The following is an 11,660-nucleotide window of genomic DNA, read 5'->3' on the forward strand; positions in this document are numbered from 1 at the left end:
TTATGATTTCTCCTTTGTGTCAACAAATAGTAACACTGGCTTGAAAAATTGCTTCATAAGGAAGACAACACCAAACCCTGGCTCTGTGTGAGAGTGAGAGAGAGAAAGAGAGAGAGGGGGCAGTGTGTGTGTGTGTGTGTGTATTTAGAGTCTATTATTACATTGGAAATCCCTCGGTGGTAATTTATTAAGTATGTATGACAAATTGATATCTATCACAGTTTATTAAAAATATTCCCAAGACTTTTTGCTACAGTTCATTACCAAGTTCACAAAAACTAAAATGATTTCTGTATGGCATCCTACTTAAGTGCCTAAACCCCAGCTGCAGGGGGGCACCACTTGTAAAATTATGAACTGTATTAACAGGATTAAATGGGTGCAGTGAGGCAAAGGTCACTGACATGAGGCTACAGCTCCTGTCATTTGAGCATGAATTTTGCATGTGCTTATAAGCATGTGGATGTGTTAAAATTTAATTAGATGGCCCACATTGATGCGCTGCTCTTATTTAAGGTGTCTTTATATTACAAGAAGGAGTGCATTAAAGCACACGCATCTATAAAAATGTCAAGCATAACACGGCCGCAACTAACCATTATTATTATTTTTAATCTGCCCATCATTTTCTTCCTTAATTGATTATTGAATTGGTGGATAAAGTAGTGGATGTGCTATTGGCAAACAGCAATTCTCATGCTGGGGGGCTGTAAGCCCAACACAACCCTGACTAACCTGTAAAAACAGATGCAATTTCAAGAGGTAACAAAGTCACAGTTCAGGTGAGCATGTTCTATATAACTTCCCTAAACATGTATTAATATACCACCCATCCCTCCTCCTCACATATTCACTCAGAAATAGACCTGTCATCCAGCCACCATACCCTTATCGTCTAACTGCTAACAAGCCTATTTGCCTGTGACTGACGTTGATGTGATCCCTAAAGCTCCGGGCTTGGCACCAGATCGCTCCTAAGCCAAATTAAGCCTCTGTCATGCCCACCCCCACCTCCAGCCTAGTGCTACCCCTGCCATGGGAACCCTAAATCTTTAATGACGATGGAGAGCTCTGCGCGCTCCCACGACACAAAAGCGATGACATCTGTGTCTGTGAGTGCTGCACTCCAGAGCAACTCCATTTGTTCTATCTGCGCTTGTTGAAAAGAAATCAAATATAAAAGTTGAGGGAGGGTGGAGGAAACTAAAAGAGGAATGAGGAGGTGGGGCTAAGGAGGTTAAAACAAAGATCCTCTCTTTCAAAGAAGGTTTATTCCCCTGCCCAGTGGTCCTTAATTGTTCAAAGAAGGTGCTAAGAGAGTCCCAGCTCCCTTTCTTGCTCTGGTGCCCTGGCTACAGCCCACCTGCTCACAACTACATCCAAGTCAACAGGGATGTTGAGTGAAAAACATTTCCCCCCACTACTAAACTTAACTCCTCAGTGACTGAAAGTGCCACTGAAAATGATTCATCTATGGACCTTTTGACATTTGTCCATCACAATTCCCTAATACAGCTGAACCTAGGGGAAATTATTTCTTATGAAATACTTTAAAATGTCATAAACTGTTGCAACATAGCAAACCACAAGGAGAAGGAACATTTGTTTAGTTATACTGCCTCAAAGACCTGAAACAAACCGACAGATGATACATTAAAAGTTTCTCTACTTTGACTCAAGCACATCTTGCAGTTGAAACATGCTGTCCCCTTCTTTCTCTCTTCGTTGCTTTCCTTTCATCTAGAGCTGCAACTAACAATATTTTAATATTGATTCAACTGTATTATTTTATAATTATATTCAGGATTAATTGTAAATCTATCGTTCAATTTTCATTCGTATAGGCCTATTCAAGATAAAAGTAGCAAATCCTCACATGTGAGAAGCTGCAAATAGAGAATGGTTGTTTTTTTGCTTACAAAATGACAAACATCATATTAATTAACAACGGTTTTTTAGATTTTATTTTTTATTATTATTATTTTTTTTTTTTTACAAATAATCTATTGCCGATTAATTAATTAATAACCTAGATTATATGTTTCAGCACGACTTGAATATTTTATCATTTTTCTGTCATATGCTGATTTTCTGATTAATGTATTTTATTTGTAATGCAATAAGCTGTATAAATAAAATATAGGCTCTACCTAGCCAACAATACGGCCGTATCTAACTGAAGGTAAGCGTTTCAACCTACTAAATGATACCACAGACCATCAGCCGTGATGAACAGGCACCGCGTTAGTCACCTTTACTCCGGGTCCTTCGTGTGGATGAAAAAAGATGGCGGCGTCCATTCTGTGCAGGAGGACTGCAGTGTTATGTAGGACTTTGAAAGGGATTTCATCTTCAAAAACTGTACTTTCTGCGAACTGTCAAAGTGGGTTTCTACTGCAGACAGCGTGCTATAACCCAAAGCCTTTAAAGCTGAACCTCCGCGAGCCGTTTGTTCCAGACAAGGACAGCGAGAAGACGCCGGAGTGGCAGAAGACGGCCCGGTATGACAGGAAGGTGTTCGGGCGGTACGGCTCGGCGTCAGGCATCGATCCTGCCTCACTGTGGCCCAGCCATGAGGAGCTGGACAAGATCATCGCAGAGGAGAACGAGTGGCACCCTCCGTTAGAGGTGATGCTGAGGAACATCGCGGCAAAGGAGAAGCAGGAAGCCGAAAAACGGTTGGCAAAGTAAGTAATGCTACCGTAGCTAATGTCAATGCATCAATTATCGGACAGGTAGTTAACGAGTTTTCTGTTAACACGAACACTGTATGTTTTACCAGTACCTAATGGTAATTACGTACATAATTACCACTGTGTAATGGTAAATATAAGAGGCACAAACTGGGGCCAAGACACTAACACACAGGAGAACATAACCAGCAACAAATACAGGTTAGATAATTTATCTGTGTAACCATGTTAACACACTACAGAGAAAAGTAGCAAATCCTTTAAAATGAGAAGCAAAGAATAATTTAAACAATTATCTGATAAGCTAAGTAGTTTGCAGTTATTTTTCTGTCCATCGACTACTTCTTTTAGTGCTGTATGTGCATATTCTGTGAATGGGACAGTTGTTGGGACTACGAGTGCAAATTGTCAAATTATCCCTGCCACATTTAACTGATGTTAACAGCAATGATCACTAACGTGCACCGTTCCATATAAATAAAGAGTGATTATGTATAACTGAATGTGTGCCTAGAGGTGTGTGTGTGTGTGTGTATATGTATGTGTATATGTGTGTGTGTGTGTGTGTGTATATATATATATATAATATATATATATATATATATATATATATATATATATATATATATATATAATATATATATATATATATATATATAATCTGATGTTTTTTATTGTATTTTCTTTATGGACTGGGAGACTAGTTTTAAGCTAAAGAGATCCAGATAAACAAACAAGAGCAGAACAAGAATCAGGGGATTATCAACGTATTACAATTCATCCTGTGAAGATCAACCAAATTCCACACCAAATCTAATAGTTATTGAGACATAATGTGAACATTAACATCTGTTGTACTAATCTTTTCTATGTCCATCACAGAGAGAAACTCATAGCAGCGAACATGGCCAAAATGCCCAAGATGGTTGCGGATTGGCGCAGAGAAAAGCGTGAAACCAAGCACAAGCTAAAGGAGGAGAAAGCTCGCCGTGCAAAGTTGCTGGCTGAGGCCAGAGAGCGTTTTGGCTACGCAGTGGACCCCCGCAGCCCCAAGTTCTTGGAAATGGTTGCTGAAATAGAAAAGGAAGAGAAGAAGAAGAAGAAACTAATGAAACGCAGACTGAAAGATGAGCAGGTGGCACCCGCTGTCACACCTCCTGCTGCCTCCTCATAGTCATTTCAGACAAATAAGTATTTAGAAGAATGGAAGGGGTGCTGCATAACAAAAACTCACCTGAAAAACAGACTTTCCGTGTTTTGTGTTACCTGATGGCATATGTAATGACTTGGAATAAAGAACCCTTACATGTTTTTATTTTTTTTCTTCTGTAAAAAAAAAACAATTAAAAAAATCCAGGGTTGTTTTGCTCATTTCTCAAGCTTATGTTAATTTTCATGACCTCTGTATGTATTTAGCAGTCACTGAAATTAATTAATCTGTTCAGAACGCATTTTGTAAAGTATTTTAAAATATATATACAGTGTGAACTCTTTGGAATTACCTGGATTTCTGTTTAAATTGGTCATCAAATGTGATCTGATCTTCATCCAAGTCACAACAATAGAGAAACAGTCAGCTTAAACTAACACCACAGAAACAATTATATGTTTTCATTGAACACGAGTAAACATTCACAGTGCTGGGTGGAAAAACTGTGTGAACCCCGAGGCTACTGACTTCTCCAAAAGCTAATTGGAGTCAGGAGTCAGCCAAACTGGAGTCCAATCAATGAGACAAGATTGGAGGTGTTTGTTAAAGCTGCCTGCCCTATAAAAAAAAAAAACGAACACCAGTTTTAATTTAGCTATTCTGATGAAGCATTACCTGATGTGAACCATGCCTTGAACAAAAGAGCTCTCAGCATACCTGAGATAGATGCCAAGTTCCAGACGGGTTGGAACTGGGAAATTTCCAAGTTGAAATATCAGACTTCTAACCTCAATGCGTTTCAGTTGCATGGTGGTACGTGATGCTAAATGTAAACAAACATGGCTGACCGTGATAAACTTATGTTTCTTTGGCAAGTTTATGCACAGTTAAACCCTCAGCAGTGCAGTTGGTGTTAATTAAAATGGCCACTTTATTAAAAACAAGTGATAAAACTACATTAGGCCTACTCGTTAACTGTGTAGCCTATCCTTGCTACATCACTTGGTAATCCTCAATCGTTGTAGGCTATATTTCCAAATGTTATCACATTTCTGGGCATCTGCCATTTTCCTGAATAACTTTTGGGTAGAGAAGATGATTTTCAGAGATCGTTCACTGTAACCAGCTACCTAATAACATTGACAAAATATTTCTACATCAATTTACATGCAGAACAAGTTTTACTATTTGATACTAGTATGTAGTCTTTTAATTTAATTTATAGGCAAAAAAGGAGACTCAATACATAAAACGCTAAACAGGAATGGAGGACACCACGGAGGAAGCCACTGCTGTCCAAAACAAAACATTGCTGCAGTTTGCAAAATAGCACCTGGATGATTCACAGTATTACTGACAAAATATTCTGTGCACAGATGAAACCGAAGTGGTCATCAAAACCTCATCCAAACTGTGAAGTATAGTGGAGGGGGAATCATGGTTTGGGGCTGCCTCAGGGCCTGGAGGGGTTGCCATCAACGGGAAAATGAAATCCAAAATTTATCGACATCCCAAGAATAATGCTGAAGCGAAACAGTTTTGTAAAGAGGAATGATCTAAAATTCCTCCTGACTGTTGATCAGGTCTGATCTGCAACTACAGGAAACATTTGGTTGAGGTTATTACTGCCAAAGGAGTGTCAACCACTTATTAAATCCAAGGGTTCACATTTTTGTCAACCTACACTGTGAATGTTTACACGTGAGCATAAACATGAAAACATTTAATTGCTTGTGTGGTATTGGCTTAAGCAGGCTGTGTTTGTCTATTGTTGTGACTTAGATGAAAATCAGATCACATTTTATGTCCAATTTATGCAGAAATACAGGTAATTCCAAAGGGTTCCCATACTTTTTGTGTGGCTGTATATATTATATATTACAAGACAAAACAGACATTCATACGTAAAATTTATTTAAGCAGAAATAATTAATGCATACAAGTTTGTGGTAAGTGAACGCACTGATCCAGATCTGTCTAAACACTGTTGTTTCACCGCTTCAGCCGTGGCATGCCGTCCTCGAATGCACCTACCATCCAACCATACAGAGTGGGAAAATTTAGTGATCCGCAATGCATGACTCGGTGCACAAAATACTGGCTGCTGACTGTAGGTCACACATTTCTCAAGGCCAGATAACTAACTAGGTATGAAATGTGAAATATGAAATACCATTAACACCTTAAAACGCCATTCCAACACAGCACAGTTTAAGGTACTTAAGATTATGTTACTATCGTGGAGTTCCTTCAACAAAGTAAAATCAAGTAAATACTATACAATTCATTAAGTCACAACATTTCTTACATTGGACATTCATAGTGGCTTACAATCAATTGTTGATTAAAATATAGTGTTTTTTAATTTTCAATGTAAACAATAAAAACGTTGTTCATAACATAAAGTGTCTACTGTATATACGCTGTCCCTCAGCTCAAAATGTCAAACTCCACTTGACTGATTTATGTTCTCGGAAGCCAATCTGGAAAGGACGGGCTTATACCAGGTTATACCTTTGTCCAATGATATGTTAATGCATAATGTGACACCAAAATGCCTGAAAAGGTAAACCCAAACACAGTGATAAAATACCCAGTATTCATTTGTTGAAATATAGATATAGGTTAGAAACTGGGCACAAAGCTGAAACAGCCATAACTGTGAGGGAAACAGAGAGTCCAGTGTGAGGAGAGTTTGTAATCCTGAAGCTTCCTACAGATGAGTGTCCTCCTCAGCACCAGGGTCAGCTTTAAGTTTGGCCAGAGCTGCGTGTACCCTGAACTGTGTACGAGACTCCATCGAGTAGTCTTTGTAGTTCTGTCTGCAAGTCAAAACAGAAGAGAAGGTTAAAGCATTACAGAAAAGAGGCACCACATCCTCATCAAGATGAGGTAGATTTAGGTGTTATATTGAATATTATATGCTGACTGCCATGATGGAGGCCTCTCAACACCACCTACATGTAAACTATCGAGAACACCTACAATGAAATTTTATTAGCTTTGCACCTTTTAGGCTGCTATTCTTTTTTTTTTTTTGTTCATTCATTTTGTTTTCTGTGAACTAAGTCTCGACTGAATGTTGCAATCTGCACAGAAAGTTGCCATATATTCAATGGGAGCAGAGGGTTGATATTCAATATGTGCAGTAACTACAGTGTTTGTCATAGGCACCTTCAATATAAACATGATCATTCCCAGTGAGTGGATAAAACCTGTGTTTAAGACCTAATGGACAGAGAGCGACCTCTAGTGGTCCTGTAGTGGCAATACAATGAGCAACCAAAGACAGATTGTGTCCTGTCCTAACAGTCGGGTAAAAAAAAAAAAAATAAAGACGTTGGTGGAATAATTCCATTTGCAATAAATAAATTTAATAAGCAGCAATATAGTAATAAATTATAAATGTATTACATACATACATACATACATATTGACAGACTAATGTGTCAATGCACAACTTCAGTGCATATTTATGTCAATGGTTCAATGTTTTGGGAAACACACATAATGTTATTTGTAGCTGAGGGTTACATGATGAAGTGTGTTAATATGAAGCTGCAGCCAGCAGCCAGTTAGCTTAACTTAGCATAAGGACTGGACACATAGCTTTGGACAAAGCTAGCTATTTCCCTAACAAAATTTAACTACTAGCACCTCAATATCTCACTATTTAGCATGTTATATTTTGATTGTAATGCGTACAAAAACTAAGGCTATTGCACCAAATTATTTCTTGGCTGTGGTTGCCTGATTTTGTCACATTTGGACAGAGCCAATCTAGCAATTTACCAGTTTCCTGTCTTTAAGCTAAGCAAATACACACCTGCCCTACTTTTACTGTATGAGAGCGGTATCAAACTTTTAATGCAAGAAAAGCAAATCAGTGTTTAAGTAAAGTAGTATTTGTTACAAGGCTGTTATAATGATTACATTACACAGGGGCTACTTACCGTAAAACTAAAGTACATTTAATTTCAATATAACTGAGTAGGCCTACTCTTACTTATTATTCACTGCCACTTTATAATAAATGACTGATGCTGATTGGCAACTGAGAAATAGGCTTACATCTCTCATTAAAAAGTCAAAATCAGAGTATTTCCTTTGTGAAACCACAAAAAATCCAAGCAAGTTCTGGAAAATCATTAAAGCCTCCTTTGGAAACATTAGTTGTAGTGAACTACCCCCTCATGTTATGATTGATTCCGGCAAGGTGACTAATAAACCAACAATGTTAGCTTGCTTTAATGAGCACTTTATTTCTTCAGGATCCTTATTTGAATCCTCATGCCTTGCTTCTTCTGGTCCCAGTGCGCAGGAGCACCCCTCTGACCCATGCTTACCTCCTGACAAACTATTTTATAATTCTCCTCTATCAGTTTCGAAAATTTAATAAAGCTCTTCAGGAATTAGACAAAAAAAAAAGTCTACAAAGCCTGATAAACTTGACCCCTTCTTTCTAAAGTTAGCAGCTGACTTCATTGCAAAGACTCTATCTTATATCTTTAATTGAAAATTTATTGAAAATGATATCCCTAAAGTATGGAAGTCAGCCCATGTTACACCCCTACTAAAAGGGGGCAATCCCTCTATTTTTAAACAACTATAGGCCTATTTCCAAGCTGTGTGTTTTAGCCAACCTCTTTGAATGTTTGGTTGGTGAGCAGCTAAAGGAATTCAAATGATATCTTATCCCCCTTTCAATGTGGTTTTAGGAAATACAGCACCATATCTGCAGCATTGAAAGTGATAAAAGATATTGTTGGGGCACTGGATAACAAGAAAATATGCGCTGCACTGTTCATAGATCTTTCAAAAGCTTTTGATACAGTTGATCACCGCATTCTGGTGACCTGTCTAAGCATTCAGTAGATTGGTTTGCAAATTATCTGTCAGGTAGAACCCAAACTGTTCAGAGGGCTGGCTCTTTTTCTTCCTTTTGGCCCATTTCCAATCTTTGTGATAATCTATCGAATGCTATGTATCATTTTTATGCTGATGACACTGTTATTTACTGTACTGCATCATCTACTGCACCAGCCCTTGATTTTTTGCAGTCTGCTTTCAATATTGTTCAGAGCCCTTTAAAACAGCTGAAGTTGGTCTTAAATGCAGAAAGGTCCAAAGTAATGGTATTCACAAACTCAAGACAACTTCCAGTTACTACTTCAAGTATCTCAACTTTTGAAGGAAATGAAATTGAGTTAGTTAACAGTTATAAATATTTTAGGTATAATCATTGATTGTAAACTGTGTTTCAGAACTCATATTAGCAACCTGGTTTCTAAGCTCATCATAAAGCCTGGCTTTCTCTACAGATCAAAATCATGCTTATCCATTTGCGCTAGAAAAATACCTGGTGACGGCCACTTTTCATCTCAAATTAGATTATGGTGATCTGATATATATATGAATGCTTCCGCCCAATGCCTACAGAAATTGGATGTTGTGTAGCATTGTGCATTGCGTTTTTTCACTGGTTGTAATTATAGGATACATCATTGTACCCTTTACTATAAAGCTAAATGGCTCTCTCTTTATGCAAGAAGGTACACTCATTAGCTGTGTTTCATCTATAAGGCACTTCTTGGACTAGCTCCTACCTATTTGAGTATCTTTTTAACAAGTACTCAAGGCCATTATGGATTACGTTCAAAGGACGTCCTACACTTGTTGGTCCCCCGTGTCCGAACAGAATTAGGTATAAAAAGCCCTCATGTTTGCTGCACCTTCTGCTTGGAACCTTCTTCAGAACTCGTTGAAATTGACTGCCTTTATTCCTTATAGACATTTTGTTTCAACTCTGAAGGATATGGAGCAGGTGAACATTGGTCAGTGTTGCTGTTTATAAAGTTGTAGTCTGCCTTATTCAACACAGGGGCTTGTGTTATATATGTATGTGTACTTGATGTCTTTTACATGTTCTTTTTGATTTTAATCTCAATGACACTCACCTGGTTAAATAAAACAAAAATTTTAAATTAAAAAATGTATGTTCTCATGGTCTGTGATGGAAGCAGTACTCAGATCCTTTACTTAAGTAATACTGCAATGTAAAAATACTCTGCTCATAGTCTGCTCATGGTGGAAGGGCCCATTGTCTACTCAAAGAACACACAAGAGAAAGCAAAATTTGCTGCCATGTGAGGTATAGTATGTGGTCTAGAGTGCAGTTGGAAGGCAGCTGAATTTTGCTAATGCCCCCAAATTGTCAGCAAATGTGTAACGCATTAATTATTTTTAGCGTTTTATATTACAAACTATAAATGTATATCCCTCACAATAATGAATGCAGACAATCCATGCACCCAAATGGAGCATGTGCAAGCCATGCAGGCTGCTGGTTAACAGTACTGACACCTTTTCAACTCTAAAGCACTGCATTTCTGTATTAAAGACACACATTCTATGGCTACTAGAATGAAAAAGACATATCCTGAGGCAAGATTTGATTGTCTCGTGTGCATCAGTGACTATAAAAAGGAGTAACTTACTTGGCCTTGTGCAGTAGTTTAATAGCCTCATCCCTTCTGCCTTGGTCTATGTAGAGCAGACTGAGCTCAACCAGAGAGTTGGGCACCAGGTAATGGTCAAACCTGATCTTCTTTTCACTGAGCACACACAGAAAGAATGAGAACTGTCCCATACAGGTACATTTTACAGATAGGTTTGCTTAGTTTTTCCAAGAGGGCAGGTGACAAATGGTTCTCACAAGAACTAGCTTGAAAGCCTCCTTAGTCATAAGCAGTCAATATCTGTGTGATTTCAACAAGCAGTAATGTCATTCTTGATTGCAAAGTAAACATTCACTTGACTTGATGTTGTTATGAGTATAATTGCTAAGCAAATATTACATTGTCAATACACCCACTTAAGAGCAGCCCTTAAATGAGAGGCATGAGGAATAGCTTGATTTAAGATTTGGACAAAAGCTAAGCATTAAAGCGTCTTTGACACACACACACACACACACACACACACACCTCTCTGTGCACAACAGGTGAATGGTTTTCTAGAAAATGTCTTGCAGAGTTGCATGCAGAGTGAACAGGGAATAATCATCACACACTTGAAATTAATCCACTGGAGCTCACCTGGAAAACACTTTGTTGAAGCATTCCTCAGCAGCTTGGAGGAGACCCTGGTTCTTCAAACAGAGACCCTTCAGCATGTGGATCAGACAGCGGTCATCCACTGAATAGTCATTTTCTGTAGAGGAAGGAGCAGACATCACCAGCACAGACGTTACACAGTCATGTGCGAAGTGATCTCATTTTGTCTACAGTTAAATGTTAGGTGGTAGGGGTTTTGTTCTGGCACAATGTTTGGAATACGTTGTGTTACCAGGAGATTCTAGCAGGGTGCGCTCTGCATCCACCAAAGTCTGCATCATGCCTTCAGTCAGTTCTGGTCGTTTGCTGATCATACTGAAACCGTTCCACATGTACATCATCTCCTATAATGAAACGATGAATACTGTTGGAAGGCTCTGAGAGTCAAGCATAGAGCTTATTGTGTGTGTGTGTGTGTGTGTGTGTGTGTGTGTGTGTGTGTGTGTGTGTGTGTGTGTGTGTGTGTGTGTGTGTGTGTGTGTGTGTGTGTGTGTGTGTGTGTGTGTGTCTCTTTACCAGCACTGGCACTGGTAACCGGGTTGGGCAGGGAGCCTTGTAGCGTCTGGCTTTACGGATAGCAAACTTCTCAGTCGGAGGAGACTTCCCTGCTATCTTCTGCTTGAAGGTGGGTACTTTTCTAAAGACACAGGGAAATAATAAAGACACATTTGAAAAGAACCCATGTAGAGTCGAGTGAAACTT

The 11,660-nt window shown here is 38.7% G+C and overlaps 2 protein-coding genes across 3 annotated transcripts in view; one reads left to right on the forward strand and one right to left on the reverse strand.

The window, feature by feature from the left end:
• The first annotated feature begins 2,226 nt into the window (after positions 1–2,226).
• Positions 2,227–4,054, forward strand: gadd45gip1 (growth arrest and DNA-damage-inducible, gamma interacting protein 1). Its single transcript, XM_046039456.1, has 2 exons — positions 2,227–2,687; positions 3,576–4,054. Exons 1-2 carry the CDS (start codon positions 2,287–2,289, stop codon positions 3,865–3,867), a joined length of 693 nt encoding a protein of 230 aa, XP_045895412.1. The 5' UTR covers positions 2,227–2,286; the 3' UTR covers positions 3,868–4,054.
• A 1,682-nt stretch (positions 4,055–5,736) lies between these two features.
• The window catches only part of zgc:158403 (tetratricopeptide repeat protein 39A), a 19,257-nt gene continuing 13,333 nt past the window's right edge, over positions 5,737–11,660 (reverse strand). For both annotated transcript variants that reach the window (XM_046039449.1, XM_046039441.1), the window contains exon 18: positions 5,737–6,665. In XM_046039449.1, coding sequence (XP_045895405.1) covers positions 6,557–6,665 — 109 coding nt within the window. In that variant the 3' untranslated portion in view covers positions 5,737–6,556. The remainder of the gene's footprint in view (positions 6,666–11,660) is intronic.

Source organism: Micropterus dolomieu, linkage group LG02 (assembly GCF_021292245.1).
Source record: "Micropterus dolomieu isolate WLL.071019.BEF.003 ecotype Adirondacks linkage group LG02, ASM2129224v1, whole genome shotgun sequence".
NCBI lineage: Eukaryota > Metazoa > Chordata > Actinopteri > Centrarchiformes > Centrarchidae > Micropterus > Micropterus dolomieu.

Bases quoted from the DNA above. Each gene is read 5' to 3' on its own strand.
- gadd45gip1 (XM_046039456.1), top strand. From the start codon at position 2,287: ATGGCGGCGTCCATTCTGTGCAGGAGGACTGCAGTGTTATGTAGGACT. The intron at 2,688-3,575 runs GTAAGTAATGCT...TGTCCATCACAG, and splicing joins GCCGAAAAACGGTTGGCAAA to AGAGAAACTCATAGCAGCGA.